The sequence below is a fragment of the Carassius carassius genome, chromosome 26, assembly GCF_963082965.1.
Source record: "Carassius carassius chromosome 26, fCarCar2.1, whole genome shotgun sequence".
Classification (NCBI taxonomy): domain Eukaryota; kingdom Metazoa; phylum Chordata; class Actinopteri; order Cypriniformes; family Cyprinidae; genus Carassius; species Carassius carassius.
The window spans coordinates 23,453,456-23,478,195 of NC_081780.1; the positions used below are offsets into that span (position 1 = coordinate 23,453,456).

The 24,740-nt window shown below is 37.5% G+C and overlaps 1 protein-coding gene across 2 annotated transcripts; it reads left to right on the plus strand.

Moving 5' to 3' along the window:
• Window positions 1–7,140: 7,140 nt before the first annotated feature.
• LOC132106102 (gastrula zinc finger protein XlCGF8.2DB-like) lies at window positions 7,141–23,102 on the plus strand. 2 transcript variants are annotated; one of them, XM_059511736.1, is made up of 2 exons: window positions 7,141–7,258; window positions 21,796–23,102. In XM_059511736.1, exon 2 carries the CDS (start codon window positions 21,801–21,803, stop codon window positions 22,734–22,736), a length of 936 nt encoding a protein of 311 aa, XP_059367719.1. In that variant the 5' UTR covers window positions 7,141–7,258; window positions 21,796–21,800; the 3' UTR covers window positions 22,737–23,102. The 2 variants fall into 2 exon arrangements, with proteins under 2 accessions (XP_059367719.1, XP_059367718.1); XM_059511735.1 differs by lacking the exon at window positions 7,141–7,258 and adding an exon at window positions 11,994–12,139.
• The last annotated feature ends 1,638 nt before the right edge of the window (window positions 23,103–24,740 follow it).

A 24,740-nucleotide genomic window follows, 5' to 3' on the forward strand; every position in this document is an offset into this window, starting at 1 on the left:
AAAGACTTCTCTCCAGTGTGAACTCTCATGTGACTCTTAAGATTATCAATTCATGGGAAGCTCTTTCCACATTGGTGGCAGGTGTAAGGTGTCTCTCCAGTGTGATTTTTCATGTGGACTTCAAGGTTTCCATTTTTTCTAAAACTCTTTCCACACTGTTGACATATGAAATGACTTGTAGTTCCAGTCTTCTGAGCTCTTTTTTGAGAGGAAGTCTTTTCTGTCTGCAGACAAAATATTTTTCTCCAGTTACGAAATCATGATGTTTAATATCGTTCTCTTCCATTTCATTCAGATACAGTGCCATTGTCACATTGTGTGTGTGGATTTCATTCAGCCTCCTTGACCACCATGCAGCTCATCTTTCATTCCCATTTTTTACCATAAATTGACCAACAACCAAAAACAACCATCTACAATTACTTATAGATAATATTGACTTCCTAATAGCTGACAACTCTGATTTGAGTGCTGAATTCATGTTTTACTATGGATACGCAGTAATGCAGTAGTGTAAGGGACCGTGGTTCAACTTAAATCTGACAAAGAACCTTTAATATGGTTTGCTATAAATAGCAAGTAAAACAAACAGGGTTCAGCTAATATATTTTTCTGTTGATGGATGCGCATTCTGGCTTCCCAGACATTACAACAGGGATAGGCAACTCCGGTCCTGGGGGGCCACTATCCTGCAGACTTTAGCTCCAACCCTAATTAAACACACCTGAACAAGGCAATCAGTGTTTTCGGGATTACTAGATAGATACAGGCAGGTGAGTTTTTATGAGGGCTGAAGCTAAACTCTGCAGGATAGTGGCCCTCCAGGACCGGAGTTGCCTATCCCTGCATTACAAGAACAGCAATAAAAAAAATAATAAAAAAAACTGGACAAACCATTCACTCTTGTTCAATGTGAATGCCGTATGCTGAAATATTAGCAGTCATATGTATTCCGTCATCACCCGGGTGCTAATAGCCCACGCTCACAGAGGAGACCTGAACAGCACACGTTAATGTGTTTATATATATAGAGTTTATATACCAACATCCCTCACACTGAAGGTTTACTTGCTTTAGAACAATTTTTAACACAAAGATCTGTGGATGTAAAACCTAGTACAGCATGCTTATTAAATTTAGCAAGTATCGTTTTAACTAATAATTTTTTTTATTTTCAGGACGATTTTTATTTACAAGTTAAAGGTACTGCAATGGGTAGTGCTTGCTTGTATATGGGAGTGTTTGAAAACGACTTTATTTTAAATGAGTCAAATTCTTTTCGCCCTAAGATTTTGCTTTATAAACGGTATATTGATGACATTTTTATGATTACTAAGGCCACACCTGCAGAGATGTTGACGTTTTTAATAATCTGAACTCAAGGACTGAGCATGTGAATTTCACAATGGAATGTGATCCAGTGAGCATTAGTTTTCTTGATGTTCGAGTATACATATGTGATGGGAAACTCCACACCGATCTGTACCGAAAACCTACGGATCGCAATACTATTTTAAGAGGCAATAGTTTCCATCCTAGACCTTTAGTTAAGAGTTTACCTATCAGCCAATTTAAGCGTGTGCGCAGAGTTTGTAGTACGGATAAATCTTATACTCATCAAGCCAATGATTTAACTAAAAGATTCTTGAATCGTGGTTATCGTATAGAATGGATCGAAGACGCCAAAAGTTTCGTAGAGTTTCGTAGAGTCCTAAACAAACATTGGCATATTATTTCAAGTGATCCTAAATTATCAGGTGTTTTCAAAAATGGTCCGAAATTAGTTTTTAAACGTCAAAACAATCTTTGTGACTTACTTGTTAAATCTGAATATCCTTCACGTGTCAAACAAAGTATTCCTTCTCTTCCTCCTGGTAATTATAGATGTGGTAAGTGTGCCCAGTGTGCTTTTACACATAAATGTAAATCGTTTAGTCATCCACGCACTGGTCATGACATTCTGATACGGGGTACCATTACCTGCGCTTCCACTCATGTAATTTATCTAATTCGTTGCCCTTGTGGTCTTGCATACGTGGGTAAAACATTCAGACAATTACGCACTCGTATTAGTGAACATCGCAGTAACATTCGAACTGGAGATATGCGCAGTCCTATAGCGTCTCATTTTAGACAAGCAGGCCATAACGTCAGCGTTTTACAGTATATACACAATGGAATGTGATCCAGTGAGCATTAGTTTTCTTGATGTTCGAGTATACATATGTGATGGGAAACTCCACACCGATCTGTACCGAAAACCTACGGATCGCAATAATATTTTAAGAGGCGATAGTTTCCATCCTAGACCTTTAGTTAAGAGTTTACCTATCAGCCAATTTAAGCGTGTGCGCAGAGTTTGTAGTACGGATATAAACTACGGATATAAACTAGCCACATCTAGACAGAATTTCTTCTCAAACCTTATAAACAGTAACTTAAACAACACTCGTACTCTTTTTGCCACTGTTGAGAGACTGACAAACCCCCCAAGTCAAATTCCCAGTGAAATGGTATCAGACAGCAAATGCAAGAGTTTAGTTCCTTCTTTTCTGAGAAGATCATCAATATCAAAAAGGCGATTAGCAAATCCTCAAGTAATGCAGAGGTCAGACAGATTCGGCCACAATATCAAAAAGATACTATGTCTACTTTTGAAGCAATTGATAGCAAAAATCTAGAACACATAGTGCAGCACCTAAAATCATCAACCTGCTGTCTTGACACACTTCCCACATCTTTTTTCAAAAGTGTGCTTAACTGCTTAGAACCAGATCTTTTAGAAGTGGTGAACACCTCACTTCTTTCTGGGACATTTCCAAACTCCCTAAAAACTGCAGTTGTTAAGCCCCTCCCGAAAAAGAGCAATCTTGATAACACCATTTTGTGCAATTTTAGACCAATATCTAATCTTCCTTTTATAGGTAAAATTATAGAAAAGGTCATTTTTAATCAGCTGAACAAATACTTAAACTCAAATGGATAGCTGGACAATTTTCAATCTGGTTTTCGACCGCATCACAGCACAGAGACAGCACTCATTAAGATAATAAATGATATTCGCTTAAATTGTGACTCTGGCAAAATATTGGTGCTGGTATTGCTAGATCTCAGTGCTGCGTTTGACACTGTCGATCATAACATACTACTAGAGAAACTGGAAAACTGGGTCGGGCTTTCTGGGATGGTACTCAAATGGTTCAGATCATACTTAGAATGGAGAGGCTATTATGTGAGTCTAGGAGAGCATAAGTCTAAGTGGACGTCCATGACATGCGGAATCCCACAAGGCTCAATTCTTGCACCGCTCTTGTTTAGCCTGTATATGCTTCCACTAAGTCAAATAATGAGAAAGAACCAAATTGCCTATCACAGCTATGCTGATGATACCCAGATTTACCTAGCCTTATCTCCAAATGACTACAGCCTCATTGACTCCCTCTGCCAATGCATTGATGAAATTAATAGTTGGATGTGCCAGAACTATCTTCAGTTAAATAAGGAAAAAACTGAAGTCATTGCATTTGGAAACAAAGATGAAGTGTTCAAGGTGAATGCATACCTTGACTCTAGGGGTCAAACAACTAAAAATCAAGTCAGGAATCTTGGTGTGATTCTGGAGACAGACCTTAGTTTCAGTAGTCATGTCAAAGCAGTAACTTAATCAGCATACTATCATTTAAAAAACATTGCAAGAATTAGATGTTTTGTTTCCAGTCAAGACTTGGAGAAACTTGTTCATGCCTTTATCACCAGCAGGGTGGACTATTGTAATGGGCTCCTCACCGGCCTTCCCAAAAAGACCATTAGACAGCTGCAGCTCATCCAGAACGCTGCTGCTAGGAATTTGACTAGAACCAGAAAATATGAGCATATCACACCAGTCCTCAGGTCCTTACACTGGCTTCCAGTTACATTTAGAATTGATTTTAAAGTACTTTTACTCGTATATAAGTCACTAAACGACCTAGGACCGAAATATATTGCAGATATGTTCGCTGAATATAAACCTAACAGAGCACTCAGATCATTAGGATCGAGTCAGTTAGAAATACCAAGGGTTCACACAACACAAGGGGAGTCCTCCTTTACTTACTATGCCGCCCGCGGTTGGAATCAGCTGCCAGAAGAGATCAGATGTGCTAAAACACTAGTCACATTTAAATCTAGACTTAAAACTCATCTGTTTAGCTGTGCATTTATTGAATGAGCACTGTGCAATGTCCGAACTGATTGCACTATATTTTCACTGTTTTTTTATTTTATTTTATTATTTTATGTAAAATCATTTTCTAACTGTTGTTAAATGTTTTAATCATTTTAAAAGTTTTAAATTGCTTGTTTTATTTTTGTTATTATTTTTCTTCATGATTATTTTTACTTTCTTTTATGTACAGCACTTTGAATTACCATTGTGTACGAAATGTGCTTTATATATAAACTTGCCTTGCCTATATCGGTATAGAAAAGGTAACAAAACCCTTAAGAGGAGGAGATTATGAGAAGAAATTATTACAGAGGGAAAGTTTCTGGATTTATACTTGAAATACATTGTCACCTTTAGGGTTGAATGAGGATTTTGATATTAAGCCATTTTTATAGAGATTCAAAATGTCTTTGTAGCTTGTATCTGTTGCATGATTTGTTTTTTTCACATAATAGACATGATTTGTATGTGTCACATGACTTGTATTTGTCACATGATTGCTTGGATGTGCCTAATTAAGGTGATCACCTGTGTCTATTTAAAGTTGACTTCACTTTACATTGATACTGTGCCTGATGAAGACCTGACGGTCGAAACGTTGCTTGAGCTTAATTAAATTCCTCTGGAGCAGTAGTTTTCAGTGTGCAGACTTCACTTCTTTATTTGCAGAGAGATTTAACCATGTATTGATTTATTAACTAAACCTAAATCCTTTTCACAATGTATTCATCTCATTCCATCTTTTCTCCCCAAAATATCAAGACAATAAATAAGGTTTCATTTTTATTTGGTAAAGCAGAAGTCATTAAAAGTCCATGACAGAAAAAGATTACATAAAGTTGTTTTATGTTAAAGGGGTCATATAATGCCCCCAAATTTTCCTTTCTCTTTTGAGTGATACAAGTTGTTCGTGAATAGAGAAGATCCCTAAAGTTGCAAAGACTTAAGTCTCAAATCCAAAGAAATAGACAAGACTTGTCCACACCCCCCTAAAACAGCTTGTTTAAACATGTCCCCCACGTCTATGCCACTGTGTGGGAAGATTTGCAAATGTTCCCATTTGGGTGCATGTTCCCAAATGCACCCAAATGTTCACGAAAAGAAAAGCATAACATTTATTCTTGCTGTAGTATTGTTGTTCCTGCTGCCGCCATGTCGTGGAGACGCTGTGCGTTTCGTTGCGAAACTACTTTGTTTGGCTGATCCGTGCTGGTCGCTGAGGAAATACATCAACTAGGCGCTGTGGATCGCCGGATCTGCTTTCACCGTGGACGGAGCGGTGTCCATCCCGGGGTCGTCACATGTGGTTACCACAAGCCCGCAGGCCATTCCTCACTCAAGCCTGCCGTGTGTGACGCTGTGTTTCGTTGTGAAAGCGAAACTACTTTGTTTGGCTTTCCAAAAGAGGATACAACTAAAAGATCAGTAGTTAAGTTTTATTTACAACACGGTTCCAGAAAAGTTCAACCCAAATATTCAGACGTCTGCAGTGCATTTTATGGAGGACTGTTTCTGGAAAAGAAGACTACAACGCCTGCTGTTCCGAGTGGCCGGCGCTCCTGGGCTGAGGACTAAGGTGGAGCTTCGGAGGATCCATGGGTAATTTTTTGGTCTGGAATTCTGTCATGGGGTACTACTTTGAGGAGCACGGAGCGAGGAACGAGGAGTCGCAAAGTCCAATTCGAAGTCTTTGATAAATCAAAATGGAGACAAGAAAACACACATAGCACTTGTTAAAGCGCTATATAAATAAAGGTGACTTGACCTGACAATAGAGCAGATACTAATGGGACACACCTGGGAACAATACAAACTAAATAAATAAACACAACTGGAGACAAATTCACATGACGAGGACAGGAACAGGAAGGACCAAAAAAGGAAAACGGGCACATATACGGAACATACATGTGACAGTACACAAGCATTTATGTTCAATAGTGTCAAATTAATGTGCAGAAATTGACATTTTTACTATTATTTTAACTCAGGGAAATGTACAGGTTGCAACAACAACAAAAAAAAAAGAGCCAAAATGTAATTTAACAGAAGATAATGGCTGTGTTGAAACAAGCACTCAAATAATTTTGAGTATTAATATACCTTATTTATTTGATCTTTTAGAAAGTATTATCGGTAACACTACAATACCGGTGCACAAATATGTATTAAATAATGCTAATCATTAGTTAATATATAATTCATGAATAAATAAACCATTTCTTTATGATTACTGCATCAGCAACTAATGAACATTCTATATAATTCATGAATTACATAATCAAGAAATTGTATGTATAATTGTAATACAACAATGTATTAATTCCCTAATAACATATTATATTAACCAATGAAGTAAATCCATATAATAATTACCACAATGGGTTGAAGCATGCATTTCAGCTTCCGGATGTCTGCTTTAATTCATCATTAGCTAATGATTTGCAAAGCTATCGTTATGTTTTAACTTTACTTGTTGAGGCACAGAATTATTAGATAATAAAGTAATATGTCATTGTGGTTATGGATTTTGAATTAGTAGGTCATGTGCCTCAACAAGTAATCTAATACCGTTTAGTGATGGGAAGAGTTTGGATCATTTTACAGACTCTGACCTTTGAGTCTAGTTCAGCAAAATTAACAAATCATTTTTTGAGTGTGTGTGTTTATATATATATAGTGCCTACTGGAATAGGAGCAAAAAGTTTAAACGCACTCATTTTCTTATAATGGACACCATAAGAATTTGTTTGACATGTTAAGCTGGGATAATGGTAACACCATTAATGAATAAGTGCTTAGCAGACGACATGAATACATTACGTCGGCCTCCAGTGACGTTTGATGACGTGGCAGCCGAGATATGCAGCCTTCCTTGTGGGAAGCAACCGCAAGCGTCTCTTTCGATCGTTTAATGACGAGGAGGACTGTACCGTTAGCCTACAAGCCTCTGAAGGACTGAAACCTTCAGTTTGAGAAACACCCTTTTATTTTGATCTGGCTATGTGGCGTCATAAGGACGCGTCGTGCTCCTGCATCTGTTTAAGAAAGGTACAGTGTGTTTTTAGCATTCAATGTTTTTATCTAACGTTAAATCGTTCAAACAATTATGTATTTAAAAAAAAAAAATTACAAGCGATGCAGAACGAACTGTGTTAATAAATATAACATGATAATGCTTTATTCTGTTACTTTATTATTGAAAACTGAACACTTTGATTCGCAGAAAGATTAACTTGCTGTGTTCGAAATGTCACACTAGCTTACTGTTCACTGCTCAGTACACACTGCACACCGGTTAATGTTTATTTCATAGAATGCTGTGTGAAACAGTAAGTTATACAATAAGCAACAATAATGTTTCAGAGTAGTATGCTAGACTCGAGTGTTGTTACATGACACTTAATATTAATTCAGCACTACAAATAAATGCGCTAACTTCTCTTTACAAAGCCTGGTTAATAAGGGTTCATACTAGTAAACCATGAACTCATGTGATAAATAAACTCTACAGTTTGAACAGAACCAAATCAACACTGAGCTCTTTAACCGAACTATAATATTAGTTGATTTTTGGCACTTACACGAAGTGGAAATGGCTGTAGTTGCATTAAATGCAAAAGGCTGCCAAAGCTTTCCCCTGGTGGTTTGGCTGGTACAGTTTTGTGAAAATATTTATTTATATATATTAATTCAATACATTTCCAAGCATATTCAGGCTACATTTTGTATTTAATATTTAGCTTGTTATTGTATCTATTCAGTATTTCGTCAAAAGTTGCAATGAAGTATGACAAGGTCATTAGATTTTGTGTTAGAACAGAGTTTGCTGCCAATACAGTAAATACTTTGTTAGGTTCACATGGTACACTGTAATATAAAATGCTGATGCCATTTGTTTCCTTTATTCAGATGCATCTCTTATCGGTCATTTCCTTTATCTGTAATGAAAATAAATGCCTTTCCAATCAGAGATGTGATGGGAAAAGGAGAGTTTCAACGAGTTTGGCAAAAGGTGGATTGGAACTGGGCTTGATTATGTTGAATGCAATTGCTTTGGGTCTTATGCTGCCTTCATGTACTATCGGAAACCTATTTAATTCAAGTATTGAAGTGCTTTAATGTCAGAAAGAATCAAATGTCGCATCCCATTTGACTATCATAAACATTCGCCGCGCTACACATAGTTTGCTGACAATTCTAGAATTTCAGAAAAATACATGCTTAATTCACTGCGTGTAAAACATACAATATGTATCAAATGATTGTTCTTATCTAGCCTATAAATACAGTACCTTAGCGACAAGACAAAGGGATGTAGTTATTGTGAGAAAAGCAGCAATGGTTGTCCTCTCCACCATGTTTATTAAAGCTTCGTTTTGCATAATTTTAATATTAATTTATATGCTATTAATATTATATTACTGCAATATTTAATATCTTAAAAAAATAAAGTTTTCCTTAAAATTCTACAACAATACCCGATAAAAGTTCGACACCGTGAAAGTTTGTTTGGAATTTTAGCAAATTTATTGAAAAAAAAAAATCACATGTACATAAGTATTCACAGTCTTTGCTCAATACTTTGAAGTAGCGCTGAATGATAAAATCGCATGCGATTTAATGCGCATCTAATCAGCAGAAAATCCCCATCACCTGCACGCTTTTACATGGAGCAACATTAACTACACAGAGCTGTAGTTCACTGAGAAGCTGCTCAAAAACACGGTCATTTTGTGCATGTTTTGCACAGCTTTTCAGTGAACAATGGCTTGGTGTAGTAAATACTGCTCCATGTGAAAGCGCACATGTGATGGAGATTTACAGCTGATTACAAAACTCGCTTTATTGGCAAAGATGCGCATTAAATATTTTTGAAGCACCTTCAGTCAGAGTCAGAGTTTGATGCTACAAGCTTGGTACACATTTTTGGGCAGTTTCTCCCATTCTTCTTCGCAGGACCTTTCAAGCTCCATCAGGCACAGCCATTTTCAGATCTCTCTAGAGATGTTCAGTCGGGTTCAAGTCCGGGCTCGGGCTGGCTGCGGTGCCTGGTTTCCTCCAGACATGACGCTTGCCATTCAGGGCAGAGAGTTCGGTCTTTGTTTCATCAGACCTGAGAATGGTTTCTCATGAGTCCTTCAGGTACCTTTTTGGCAAAAACTAGGCAGGCTGTCATGTGCCGTTCACTGAGGAGTGGCTTCCATCTGGTAACTCTTATCATACAGGCCTGATTGGTGGAGTGCTACAGAGAAGGTACTCCTCTCTCCACAGAGAAACACTGGAGCTCTGTCAGAGTGTCCATCAGGTTCTTGCTCACCTCCCTGACTAAGGCCCTTCTCCCCCGATCGCTCAGTTTGGCCGGGCGGTAGGGATGTGCACATCGATGCTGCAATATCGATTTATCGATACTCGGAAGCTTCTATATTGGTATCGATATTTTCTGCAAAGTTATCGATACTCGCGGACGCAGTGGTATGACGTTAACACCGATTGGTCTGCGGCTGTGCGCAGTGCAATGTGCCATTCACCATCACAACACGGCATATACGGTTGCGACTCGCGCGAAAGATGACAGCAGTACCGCCGCTCCCTATATGCAGAGTACGCAGTCTGTGTAGGGCACCAACTCCCAGAGGGGGCACCATCCCAGTTGCTCAAAAAAAAAACAACCTTCCGCCATTCTCCCATCCGCGCTCACAACCGCTCGCACCTCATGTCTGCAGCTGAATGTTCATAATTGATGGATGGACATCTATGCCCGGGTAAAGGACATCAACAATCCGGCGCAGAGAAAAGAAAACTAAAGAAAGTAAAAAAAAAAAAAAAACAGGCATAAAGTTGGCTTGACATTGGACATTCGAGAGTCTCAAATTTAGGGACCGTCTCTAAAGTTACATGTGATATTGTTATACACTTTTCTAACGTCAGTAGCATTTGATGAGAATGTCATAAAAACAACTGTAACTGTTCATCTACTGTAGGTGTCAGCTATAATGCACAATTGAATTGAATGTTTGAAATTTATTAAAATAAACTGTAAATCATATGTAAATTATGCTACTTTTTCAACTGGGCTCAAATGCAAATTTGAAGCTCAATAGCATTTGAGAAGAAAGACTTGCAGTCATAAAACAATTGTAATGTGTCCATTTAGGTGTCAGCTACAATGCACACCTTTATACATTTTTAATATATATTAAAATAAATTATAAATCATTTAGGTAAAAACGATGCCCGTTTATCACTTTCAGGCACATTCCTCTGAAAGGTTTTTTTTTCAGGTTCCCTTACGTAAATTACCCATGGTTATAACAATAACACCACAAATCATAGTTCCTGTAGCCATGGTAACTGCAAATTAACCATGGTTACTTCAAATAATAATTTACAAAGAAATATTAATATACTGTAATATTTTTTGTGTAATATCTAATCAATATTTTTTGTAAGAAGGTTATTTAAACATTTTTATTTATTTGTTAAATTTGCTTTTCAAATAAATGAGTTATTAATGGCCAGAATGTGTATGTCATTTGTCTTTAAGTTTAATATATATATATATATATATATATATATATATATATATATATATATATATATAAAATATTATTATTATATTTTTTTATTTTATTTTTTTATTAAGATTATTTTGAAAAATCACATACACTTTTAAAATTATAAGCAGTATCGGTATCGTAAGCGTTAAAATTTTAACAAAAAGTATCGGTATCGTATCACATGGAAAAAGTGTTGTATCGCCCATCTCTACCGGGCGGCCTGCTCTACGAAGAGTCCTGGTGGTTTCATACTTCTTCCATTTCTAGATGATGAAGACCACTGTGGACATGGGACCTTCAATGCTGCAGAAATTTTTCTGTACCGTTCCCAAGATTGGTGTCTTGGTTCAATCCTGTTTTGGAAGACTACAGACAATTCCTTGGATTTCATGGCTTGGTTTGTGCTCTGACCTTATATAGTGTGTGCATTTCAAATCACGCTCAGTCAACTGAATTTACTACAGGTAGACTCAAGTCAAGTTGTAGAAATGTCTCAAAGGATGATCAGTGGAAACATGATGGACCTGGGCTCATTTTGAGTGTCATGGCAAAGCCTGTGAATACTTATGTACTTGAGTAATTTTTTTATTTTTTATTTTTAATAAATTTGCAAAGATTTCAAACAAACTTCTTTCACATTGTCATGGGTTGTTGATTTTAGAATTTTGAGGAATATATTTAATCCATTTTGGAATAACATGGCTGTAACCTAGCAAAATGTGTAAAAAGTAAAGCAATGTGAATACTTTCTGGATGCACTGGTATGGTAGCATGCCATTCCAAATACAAATAGCCAAACCTTGCATTTTGTTTTCATATCTTTGCTTTATTCTTTTGAAAGGTGACCTAAATATTTGCGGCTTGGAAACGGATGGAAAATTGACAGGCTTGTGCTGCAGTACTTTGGTTGTTTCACCCTCCAGGTCTTTGAGCCAGTCACGTGACTAAAAGCCGTAAATACATACTGGATACTGAGTAGTGTGATTATATGAAATTACAAACACAGCAACTTTCGATGAAGTGCTTTAATCTCCCAACTCTACAAGAACAACAAACGTATAATGACTTGGAAAAACCAATTCTTTTAACTGAAGTATAATATTAAGTATAATATTAAATATAATAAAAATGTCACTGACCAGTGCACTGATTACTGAGCTAGGGAGCAGATTGAGACACACCCAGAAGTTTAGTTTTAATGTATATTTCTTTTTGTTAATTATTCTCATCTCAAACAGAACAAAGCTGCTGAAGCAATAAAGATCCATGTGACACGCTATTATAAAGATGGCATTTATTAAAGAGGAGAGTGAAGACATGAAGATAGAAGAAGCATTCAGAGTCAAACAAGAAGATTTTGAGGAACAAACAGGTTGGTTTTCATTCTCAAAGCTGATCTCACTCATTTGATCCTTTTTTAAAATGTCCAGCTCTACAGGAAATAATGATATTAAAAATTGTGAATAAAAACCGAATCCAATGATGTGGAAGTTTCAAATTTTAATATGTTATTCAGAATACAACATAGATCAATGTATCAAAATAAGTTGTTTTTAAATTTCATGGCATCAACATCTCAAAAAAGTTTGGGCAAGGCCATGTTTACCACTGTGTTGCATGCACTCTTCTTTTTATAGCAGTATGCAAATGTCTGGGGACTGAGGAGACAAGTTGATCAAATTTAGGAATAGGAATGTTGTCCCATTCCTGAAAGAGACGACGTCTGGATTAGGGGTGTGCACGGATAGTCGAACATTTGAATATTCGTTCTGCTCTAATTATTCGATAAATAAAAATGATATTCGAATTTTGCAAAAAAAAAAAAAGTTAACAATAAAACCTAATTTGGTCACTTTCTGTGATTCTCCACGGCATATTTGAAGATGTATGCAAGCCAAAAATAATTAATTAATGAATAAGGGGCCATTCACATATTGCGCCTAAAAACGCATGGGAAAACGCTAGGCGCGCCACTTTCTCCTTCTTTCCAAAGCGCTCGGACAGAAGCGCTCCTGAGGCGTCTGCTGTTGCTAAGCAACAATGACGCACTCTTTCCATGAAGCAAAGCAAAAGGATAAATGGATTTGCAGCACAAAAAATCGCTTTCAGTAGCTCTGCTACTAAATTTATTTCAAAATGGCAATCCATATACAACTATGATCAGCTGTTCCTTCATCTTGGCTGAGCTTTCAACGTTGTTACGTGAAAGGATGAAGCTGAATGGTTAGTTCTTGTCACATGACCTGCGATGCGCTTGCGGCATTCTGAAAAGTTGAGATGTTTTTAACTCGATGCGGACGCGCCTGGAAAAAACGGGCGAGTTGCCCCGCGTGCACATCACGGCCGCGTCGCTTCTATTATGAGCGTGCACACCGCGCGCCTACATTGGAAATAACGAACTTGAGCGCGCAAAAGACGCGATATGTGAACGGCCCCTAAAAGAACTGTGGTCTTCTACAGTACTTCAAATATGCCATGGAGAATCACAGAAAGTGACCGAATTCAAGAACATTGTTGCGGCATCTCTCAAGCAACGAATAAACACCGCTAACTTGGAGAATGCAGTGAAAACTCCTCTTCTCGCGTCTGCCCTAGACCCTCGGCACAAACATCTCAGGTTTCTCGATGAAAACATGAGAGAAGTAAGAAAAAAAAACTTTTTTGAAAATTATCAGAACATTTTCCTTGATGCGACTGGTGCGGATGCAGCCGCCATCACCAACGATGAAGCGGATGCAATGCCCACTCGTTGGAAAAGGCTGAGCCAGTTCTTCAGCCTTGATTACAGAGAGTCCAGCCGAGACGAGTGGGAACAGTTCTTGCTGGAGCCATGTATTCCACCAGATGAGGATCCCATTCAGTGGTGAAACGAAAACACGAAGCGCTTCACAAAACTTATTCGCTTAGCACACCATTATTTGTGAGTCCCGCCAACGTCTGTGCCGTCAGAGTGTGTTTTCTCCGCGGCCGGCCTTATTGTTAACAGACTAAGGAGCCGACTTTCCCCCGATCATGTTTACAAGCCCATGTTTCTTAACAAGAACATGTAAAACAATAGAAAAAAAAAAAAGATTTGCTGACAGTTTAAAAGTTTCAAAGTTAAGTGTAGGCTACATTTCCAATAGCCTAATTGCTGCAGGCTGCTTTACGTTTTTTCTTTTGTTCACTTTAGTGTTAATTTCGTCAGACGAGACGAGACGAAATATGTTCGTCAACAACCTTTTTTTTCATGACTAAGACCAGACGATGACAAGACTGCACCACTGTCCAAAAACGCTGACTAAGACTAAATTAACATGCATTATTGTTGACGAAAAAAGACGAGATGAAAATGTTTTGCATAAAATAAAAACTAAGATAAAATCTCTCTTCATTTTCGTCTACAATCGTCTCTTCTTTTTCATCAACTGTTACGCCTTTAAAAATTCAGAACGAGTTTGCGGCTTCGTGCTGTTGCTCAAGTTACAGGTCTCATACTCCTGTTGCTGCCAGCCTGTGGCTGCAACACAAAACTGCTGAACACACAACACCTGAAGCGAACACGAGTGATGAGCGAGCGACGACGACATGCTTGGTCGAAGGAAGAGGCTCGATATTTGTGTGTTATAGTTAGCAGCGGTCTGTTTTCAAGAAATAAAATAGTGTGTGCGTAAAAAGAATTTGTCGACACGCCGCTCAAAAAATACAAAATTAAAAAAAATTCCTGAGCGCAAGTCCACCGTCTAGGCAGGCTTTTTGTGTTAAATTATATTTCCTGTTGCTGCGCAGGCTCTTTTATTGTATATGACAGCTTATGTCCCGATGACCGGTCTTTGCATTATGATTAAAAGCAGTATCAATAAAGTAAAAAATTGTGATCAGGTTAATCATTTGTGAATGTGTCTCCTAAATCAGAATTTGAAAACCAGACACATTTAACATTTGCATCCAACAAAAATCATTCAACAAGTGTATTTTGTCAGGTTATTATGACATTTAACCAATGTTTGAGATATGTGAAACCCTTTTTTTACTGAAATGTTTATCAGTAATAATGTGTTATTTTAAAAAAACACTAAAAGTTTTTTACTAAAACTAGACTAAAATTAAAAGACTTTGTCGACTAAAATTTGACTGACAAAAAAAGATATGTAATTGACTAAATATGACTAAAACTAACAAGGACATTTAGCACAAGACTAAGACTAAGACTAAATTAAAAATAGGTGACGAAATTAACACTAGTTCACTTAATTTTATTTTTTTTTACTTTTTTTTCAGCTACAAAACACGATGTGTAATGTTCAAGCTTATTGTGTGTAAGCTTGTCGAAAATGACGTAAACAATAAATGTTGCTGAAAAATAACGTCTGTCTCATTAAACTTAATTTAAATAAATATTCGAATATTCGTTTTTTGTGAGCTCAAATATTAGAATGTGATATTTGGAGAATATGCCCATCCCTAGTCTGGATGGGAGCATATGTTGTTCTAGAACTTGGATATACCTTTCAGCATTGATGGTGCCTTTCCAGATGTGTAAGCTGCCCGTGCCACACACACTCATGCTACCCCATACCATCAGAGATGCAGGCTTCTGAACTGAGTGCTGATAACAACTTGGGTTGTCCTTGTCCTCTTTAGTACGGATAACATGGTGTCCCAGTTTTCCAAAAAGAACTTCAAATTTTGATTCGTCTGACCACAGAACAGTTTTCCACTTTGCCACAGTCCATTTTAAATGAGCCTTGGCCCAGAGAAAACTCCTGCGCTCCTGCGTTAAATATGGCTTATTTTTCGACCTATAGAGTTTTAGCCGGCAACGGCGAATGGCACGGTGGATTGTGTTCACTGACAATGTTTTCTGGAAGTATTCCTGAGCCCATGTTGTGATTTCCATTTCAGTAGCATTCATGTATGTGATGCAGTGCCGTCTAAGGGCCCGAAGATCACGGCCATCCAGAATGGTTTTCCGGCCTTGACCCTTACGCACAGAGATTGTTCCAGATTATCTGAATCTTTGGATGATATTATGCACTGTAACTTCAAACTCTTTGCAATTTTTTATCTGAGAAACTCCTTTCTGATATTGCTCCACTATTTTTCGCCGCAGCATTGGGGGAATTGGTGATCCTCTGCCCATCTTGACTTCTGAGAGACACTGCCACTCTGAGAGGCTCTTTTTATACCCAATCATGTTGCCAATTGACCGAATAAGTTGCAAATTGGTCCTCTAGCAGTTCCTTATATGTATATTTAACTTTTTCGGCCTCTTATTGCTACCTGTCCCAACTTTTTTGGAATGTGTAGCTCTCATAAAATCCAAAATAAGCCGATATTTGGCATGACATTTCAAAATGTCTCACTTTCAACATTTGATATGTTATCTATATTCTATTGTGAATAAACTATAAATTTGAGATTTGTAAATTATTCCATTCCTTTTTTACTCACAATTTGTACTTTTTTGGAATCGGGTTTGTATTTGACATGTCAGGCATTAGATAACTATACACAACAGTAAATGACGAACCAAGTAATAACTAAGTCATATGTCATTACCATCAGCCTAGTAACAAAATAATAAAACATTTTTTTACAGTAGTTACTGGATACTGTCTATATTTGTTCTTCCTGTAATGGGCTGTGGAGAAAAAAACAACACAAAGTAAATTAAGAAACTTTTCTACACAATCGGCATAAGCACCATAATCAATGAAGTACATCTTTTTTTTTTTTTGTTTGACATTTGCAAGTCATGCCAAAAATGTTTTGTCCACATTGATGTCTTTTTGTTTCATTTAAAATTTTGCACAGACCAACTTGTAGGCAGTTGTTGCAGGTGAAGTCTGACTATTTGTATGACTGGAAAGGGGGGTAGTTCAAAAAGAAAATTGAGTTAATTTTAATTCTGATATATAGAGCAGGAAACCATTTGTAAACCATAAATAAATTATAGTCATTATTGGTTATTATTTTTATTGTTTATTTTATTAACTAATCGATGCAGCCCTAATATCAATGATACACTTCATTAACTGGTTAGGTTGTTCAGTTTTTTCATGTTAAAATATAAACCGGCATATCATATAAAACGAAGTATCATCAGCATAAATGATAATGTCCCTCAGGGGTACATGTACAAGGAGAAAAGCTGAACACCTAACTGTGACACTCCATACTTTGTGTTTAAGACACATGAGTGACAGTGGTCGCCATGCTAATGCTTGTGCAATAATGTCAACATAAGAGTTTTTTCCCAATCTTTGCATGTCTGTAAGAATGTCAAGAAGTATTAACAATATCTCAATATCCTTTTGGATTATTGGTCTAAATAAACTTTTCCTTTGGTATCTACATTTGTAAGGTCCTGTCTTGTCTATTTCCAGAGTTATTGGGATCTCAAAAACAAAATATGGGTCAATTTGCATTTAGCGGATACTTTTTTTTTTTCCAGGAATGTCTAAACCACAAATAATTTTAAAACTAGAGATGTATTTTTTTTTTCTTCATTCTATCAAAATAATTGCATCGAACATACATTAGTGGTAAAAACATTATTTCCAAAGTTTGCGTGGCTATTTTAAATACTCAGGACACCATCAAATTTGGCTTTTAGCTTTTGCTTTTAATCATCACTTAGCGTTGTTTTAGTGCTGATCCAGCGTGCTTTGGCCTGCACGCCTGCTGCTACTTCGCCACGATCAGAAGAAACCACCTATTCTTGTTAAACTTCTGTTCTTTTACTTTAGTTTCTTTTCTTTTCCATTGAGAGTTTCGTATTTTTTTCCATTGAGAGTTTCGTATTTTGAGTTAAGTTTTGTAATGCCGTGTCTCCGAGTCTGACCTTGAGTGCCCATCTGAAACTACCACCAGCCCACAACTCTGCCTCTTCAGACGATGGCCATTCACAGACTTCCCAAGACGTAATTTCAACGACTACTGAACTCCCAGCCAACCAGCAACCTCAGATAAAACCACTGATCTATAATCTAGAACTGAATTGCTCATGACGTCATTAAAGTGAAGCCGCCGTGCCGCCATATTGGTAATCCCTAGTGTGCATAAACATTTTATTGAATTAATAGGAAATTGTATGGTTTTAATGAGAAAACATCACCTAACAAGTCAGCGTTTATAAATCTGAAGTATTTCTGTACATTATTACAATGCAAACAAATTTCCCCTACTTATTAAAAAGCTACGTTCATTACAGTAGCGAACATGAACATGATAAACATCAGACGGACACGACCTCAACATATATAACAAACTACAAACTGCTAATTCTGAAATCTGAATTTATTCTGACAAAAAAATGACTATATACAGTACGGTTTAAAAGACATAAAGCTTTATTTCCCAGATAGTAAGTTAAGCTTTTCATTTATAGAGCAATAATTGTATTACCCATTGTAATATATTCAAATCCATTTCCGATACTAATACGTTCATGTTTAACACTTCCTGAAAAATTATGTTCCTAAAGAAACAGGCTATATTTTGTGTGGGATCAGTTACCTGTGTCGTCAGTGCGCAGCAGACACACCCACCTAATCGATTTGAATATTTCGTTTATACTGCCCCAAAAGACCATAAACACTGCAGATAACATCTGAAGCAAAAAATGAATTTACATACACATAACATAAAAACGAATCCGATTTGACTGATTTGCTTCAAAATCAGTTAGTTTAGGACAGCGGTTTGAATGTAAGTCAATGGTGCTCTCTGCTGGTAGGGATTAGTAAGATGGCGGACCGAACACTTCCGGTGGCTTCACTGTCTGTTGGCAGTTTAGATCGCGATGAGCGATGCAGTTATATATATAGATCAGTGGATAAAACCCTTTTCAATGAAAACAAAGGGAACCCCCTTTACACAGGCAATGCAAGTAACGTACCTCTAGACTGATCTGTACTGGTGTATAATATAATTTTAATCTCCTTGAGGATCTCAATGCGAGGGTTAATTAAGTGATTGATGGTTGTTCATGTCTATGCAATTACACGTATTGCTGTAATCTTGTCTCCCAATTTTCTTTGAAACTGATTAACTGATTAAAATATAGAATCTTCTGAATAAACTATGTACAGTATGTTTCTCGCAATTCATGTTGAAAGGCAATTTCAGAGTATTTATGGTAGACACATTGTTCAAATTAGTATGTCAGATGCAACTGTTTTGATAGAAGGAAAAAAAATACATTTGTACTTTAAACATGTTCTCCAAACATTTCTATCTACTTACATTGATACAGGTATCGACTGTATGATATGTTAATCACAATTTATATTTCAACCATTGAAAATTGTTATAATTTATCCAATGGTGCTGCATTGTGATCCTCATATCTCTGGGACTGTACCATAGAACCTTAAATATTAAAATACCAAAAGAAAAGCTTTAGAATACAAATATTTAAAATTATGTTTATATAGCTTTAATACTTTGAGTTACAGCCACACAAACTTTAAAAATACAGTGTTTTCACCAATCAGACAGTTAGGTATTTTCGATGCAATTATTTTGATGGAATGAAATATAGATACATCTCTAATTTTAACATTATTTGTTGGTCAGGACTTCCTGTATCAGAAAAAGTATCAGATAAATGCAAATTGACCCACATTTGGTTTTTGACCAGTGAAAATGTGTACAATTTAACATTTCATTAATTGAGCCATGTTGAGATTCATATATCTCTGGAAATAGTCAAGACAGGGCCTTAAAAAATGTAGACACCAAAGTAAAAGTTTATTTAGAACCATAAACCAAAAGGATGTTGAGATCTACTTAATTCTTCTTGAGTTACAAATAGGCAAACTTTAGGGGGGAAAATCAGAAAGTGCTTTTTCACATTTTTTCATAGTGTCCGTTTTGACCATAGACTGTATAAAAATATGGACGTAGTGTTCGTGACGTCACCCGTAGACTACTGAAGAGAGTTTTTGAAGCCTAAAGTGTGTAGAGCAGGCCGTCGCCATTTTGGCAGCGCGTCACCTCGCGACTCTCCCGGACAATCAAAAATGGGCAAAAAGGCGGGAGCTAGTTGCTGTAGCCACGCCCACCTAGCACGACGGCAGTGTCAGCAGCGGCAATCTCCCTGTCACTCAAGTGGCCACGCCCTTAATTATGTAGAACTTTAAGTCTTAATATAATTTAAGCGGATGAGTTATAAAAAAATTCACCCCCCTCACAGTTGTCATGAAGGGCAAAATGAGCTATTTAGACCAAAATCATTTTTTGAACCAGGCTGTAAACATGTTTTTTCCTGCTGTAAAGTAGGGCATTTTAACATGGGGAGTCTATGGGACTGACTCCCTTTTGCAGCCAGCCTCAAGCGGCCAGTCGATGAATTGCAGTTTTTATTCACTTCCTTATTGGCCTCACGAGAGAGAGCGGGAGGTTGGCGCTCGGTTTTGACGCATCATGCATCAAGAATTGCTAAATACAACAGATTTTACCAATGGACCTACAGATCTCTGTGTAAAAATAAACCAATGATGCTGCCATCCTTCTAAAGTCATTTTTACCCCCCTGTAACTTGGCTATAAATATATATGGATGTTATTATTGTAAGCCATGGTCACAGTGGCACCAACTGGCCAAATGGTATTTTACTCACTTATGCCACGTTTCCACCGAAATTACCGGGAACATTTGTACCAGGAACTATTTCCCCCCAGACCTGCTGCTCTCTGTGTTTCCACCGTGGTCTAAAGTACTGGGAAGATTAGGCAAATAGACTGGTGATGTAGATCTGCGCGCGTTTCTCAATACAAAGTACGTTGATTTTGGACGTGCATCCTCGGTAGTTCAGACTTCGCGCATTCGACTCGGGAGTGTGATGTCCGCGATGACGCAAATACGGTAATTCTGCAAACAGCAGCGTACTTGATAACATAAGTCAGCTCGCCTTGACTACTGCAATTTTCCTCACTGTACATTTACAATAAAACGAAATATTATATCAAATACCACTGCCTCCTTTCGCTTTCATTTGAACATTATAACAGCTGCAGAAATGTTCTTAGTTCAGAGATATGTGTATATATACAGCCATTACAATGAAACGAAATATTATATAAGTTTGCCTTTTTTTATTTTAATTTTAACATATAGATAAAATGAATACAGACCAAATATTACCTGTTAGATTTACCCAAAACTTAATCATATTTTATGTTTAACCACCAAAGAGACATCAGAGCCAGCGGCACATATCAGAAGGTCCAGCCGAGGTGAGAATGCTTCTCGGCGGTGATCGCGTCGAGCTCACATCTCCTAGATCGGCGAAACACATTTTTAAATAGGCGCTGTCTTTATAAATAAACCACAGATTTGAGTTTTAAACAACTACATTCTCATCTTAAATACTTTTAAAATTACATTTCATGACACAATAACAGTTAATATTTGAAAAATGTTTATCCGAATAAATGGTGGTTGAACTCATCCAATGCTGCGTGAACTCAACCAATCAGGATGTTTAGCGCCTAAGTCCCACCCCCGAAAGTTCCGGAACTTTGAAAAAGTACCACCTCGCCAGCAGGAACTTTCTGAGGGGCATTTTTTTATCCAGAACTTTATTTAGTTCCTGGTTCCTGCAGTGGAAACACACCGAGTACCAGCCCAAAGTCCCTAGTTCCTGGGTAAAGTTCCTGCGGTGGAAACGCGGCATTAAAAGCATGTGCCCCCCATTTGTTACAATGGCCCTGTAGTACTTGAGCCCATCATCTCTGCTTACAGCTACTTTGTTGATTTTGATACCTTAAATGTCTAAATATTTTTATGTCCATTGCTTTATACCAGGGTTCCTCAAATTTAGATTAAGGTTAAGAGTTTAGCTCCAACCCTGATCAAACTCACCGACCTGTGATTTTCTTATGATCCTGAAGACAATGATTAGCATGCTCAGGTGCGTTTGATTAGGGTTAGAGATAAACTCTATAGGAAAGTGGATCTCGTGGGCCAGATTTGAGGATCCTTGCTTTATACCATTAAACTGGGCTTAACATGTATTTCTTTTTCTTTTTTTTTCTTTAGACCTGATGGCATTAAAAGAGGAGAGTCAAGATCCCAATGAAACCGATGAGAAAGATTTGCATGAAAAACAAGATTTCATTACTGGAGAAATTTCTTTTTGTTGTTCAAAAACTGAAAAGACGTCCTCTCAAAAAAGTGCTCAGAAGACTGGAAATCTGAGTCATTTAACTTGCAAACAGTGTGGAAAGAGTTTAAAAACAAGAGAAAACCTTAACATTCATTTGAGAACTCACACTGGAGAGAAGCCTTTTATCTGCCACCAGTGTGGAAAGAGCTTCCCACGAAAAGATAATCTTAAGATTCACATGAGAATTCACACTGGAGAGAGGCCTTACTCCTGCCAGCAGTGTGGAAAGAGCTTTCCACGAAAAGATAATCTTAAGATTCACATGAGAATTCACACTGGAGAGAAGCCATTTGTATGTGGTCAATGCGGAAAGTGTTTCCCACATAAAGCAACTTTTTATTCTCACAGGAGAATTCACACTGGAGAGAAGCCTTACACCTGCCAACTGTGTGGAAAAACTGTAAATCGAAAAGGAAATCTTACGGCTCACATGAGAGTTCACACTGGAGAGAAGCCTTTTGCATGTGATCAGTGTGGAAAGAGTTTCGTACGTAGGGAAGGCCTAAGTAAGCACATGGAGATTCACTCAACTGACAGCTGTTTTATTTGCCCTCAGTGTGGAAGTACATTCACAGACAAGAAACTCTTTAAGAGCCATTTAATAACTCACATGGGACAGGAGCCTTTTATGTGTCATCACTGTGGAAAGACTTTCACGAAAAAAGCAAACCTCAAGACTCACATGAAAATTCACACTGGAGAGAAGCCTTTCACATGTGAACAATGTGGAAAGAGTTTCAGACAGAAAACAACCCTTTATACCCACATGAGAGTTCACACCACAGAGAGGCCTATTCGAGTATGTTTAGTCTAAGTTTAGGCTTTCGAAATAGATCCACAGAAGTGAAAAATAATTAATCACCGGTTCAAACAGTTTGTCTATTTAAAAATGTAATTCCACAAACAGTGCCACACAGGCCTCCTCTGACTCTCATTGAGCCGTGTAGCAGCGGCATGCTCTCTGTGGCCTGCGTCACACTCATCTGATTCACACAAGGCTGTGTTACGTGCTCTAATATTCCGAGTCGCACACAAATGTGACTGAAAACTACTGTGTGCAACTGAATGTTTTTTTAGGTGCACCAGTGCGACTGACCAGAGCATATTTGTGTTTGCGCTGAGGCGTGCTTTATAGGTTTCTAAGTGTATTTGCAGTGTTGAGAAATGTTTCACAGACATAGGCGATCTCATGATTCCTTTCATAAACAAAGTAAACATAATGTAAATAAGAGATTTATCATGCAGTGTAAAGAGCTTGATTGATTATAATGGAACTTTGTGAGATCCCGATGAACTAAGGAGTGACAGATTTAATGATTATAAAGGGAGTTTTTAATGTGATATTGATTTAATAGGCTACAACAGATCAATAAACAATAAGTTAACATTAAGTGATTTATATTGTCTGACTGTTGCCTGTTTTTGCTGTTTCGTCAATGAAAATAGTTTGAAACAGTCAAGTCACCTTTATTTATATAGCGCTTTAAACAAAAAAGACTGCGTCAAAGCAACTGAACAACATTAATTAGGAAAACAGTGTGTCAATAATGCAAAATGACAGTTAAAGGCAGTTCATCATTGAATTCAGAGATGTCATCATCTCAGTTAAGTTTAAATAGTATCTGTTTGTAACCCCTCTCTCCCGGGTCCTCACCGCAACACCTCACACTCGCTCCAAATGGGCCTCGAACCCGGGTTTCCAGCATGGGAGGCGGACGCACTAACATGGAGTCTAAATGGCTGAGCGTCTGTCACTAGTGCGTCTCTTGAGATCAGGGGGTGAGGTTTACCTGCACAGCACCTACTCGCTGGCCTCCGTTACTCTCACCCCCTAAACCTCACTCCCACCCGGGTCACGGCACCAATGAGACAGATCTTGTCGCTTTTGTAACTGGATCTGGTCTCTCTCCCATATTCTGCTTTGTGATTTGACCAATTCGTTCACACGTCCTTTGTGCACTCAGATGAACAGTTGTCAGTGGGCTCAATTTCCCAATGAATGCAAGAACACATCATTTTGTTGATCTGTATTTACTGAAAAGTGAATATCCTCTTAGTGGTGTTTCGCTGCAGACATTACACATCAACAGCACACATTCCCTGTAACAACTGCTGTGTTACACAACAACTGTATATAACCAATTATAGAACCGCAACACACGACCACATTTCGTATGAAACATGATGCAATAATTAAACCAAAAGCAATAATAAACACAAAAATATATATAAAAACATACCTGAAAAGTGAAATAAAACATCCTCTCAGTGGTTAAACATCTAAATAAAATATAAAATAAAATTAACAACCTAGTGGCCTTGCTAACGAGAGCACTATCAGACGGAAGTTCACAAAATGCCATAACTAATCAAATATATGTTACTCGGATTAAATGGTTTAAACATTAGCTAAACCAAATCACAAAATACTTGAAATTATCTAATCAATTAGCTAATCATTTTGCGCTATAATCACACAAATATTGCATGAATGAGACCGAGCATGAATTTACGTACCAACAGCACGCATTCCCTGTAGCAACTGCTGTTACGCTATTTTCCGTCAAACCACGCATTTTTGTCTGCAGCTCCCAAACAAACCACATGAGGGAACTATTTTAACATGAAATGAATAACTGCCGCTGAATTCAGTAGGATTCACAATAAAACTAAATACAATTCTAACTTCGTTACATGTGCAATCATTCAAGAAGTCCTAACTGCAGCCTGTAGCACTATGACGTAGCTGTATCAGATCCAATACGTGCTGGACGTTGTTTCACGCATGCGCTGTGGTATGTTTTGGTGACATCATAGA

Coding starts and splice junctions, on each gene's coding strand:
- LOC132106102 (XM_059511735.1), top strand. CDS start 12,055: ATGGCATTTATTAAAGAGGAGAGTGAAGACATGAAGATAGAAGAAGCA. Junction 12,140..21,795: donor AGATTTTGAGGAACAAACAG/GTTGGTTTTCAT, acceptor TTTTTTCTTTAG/ACCTGATGGCATTAAAAGAG.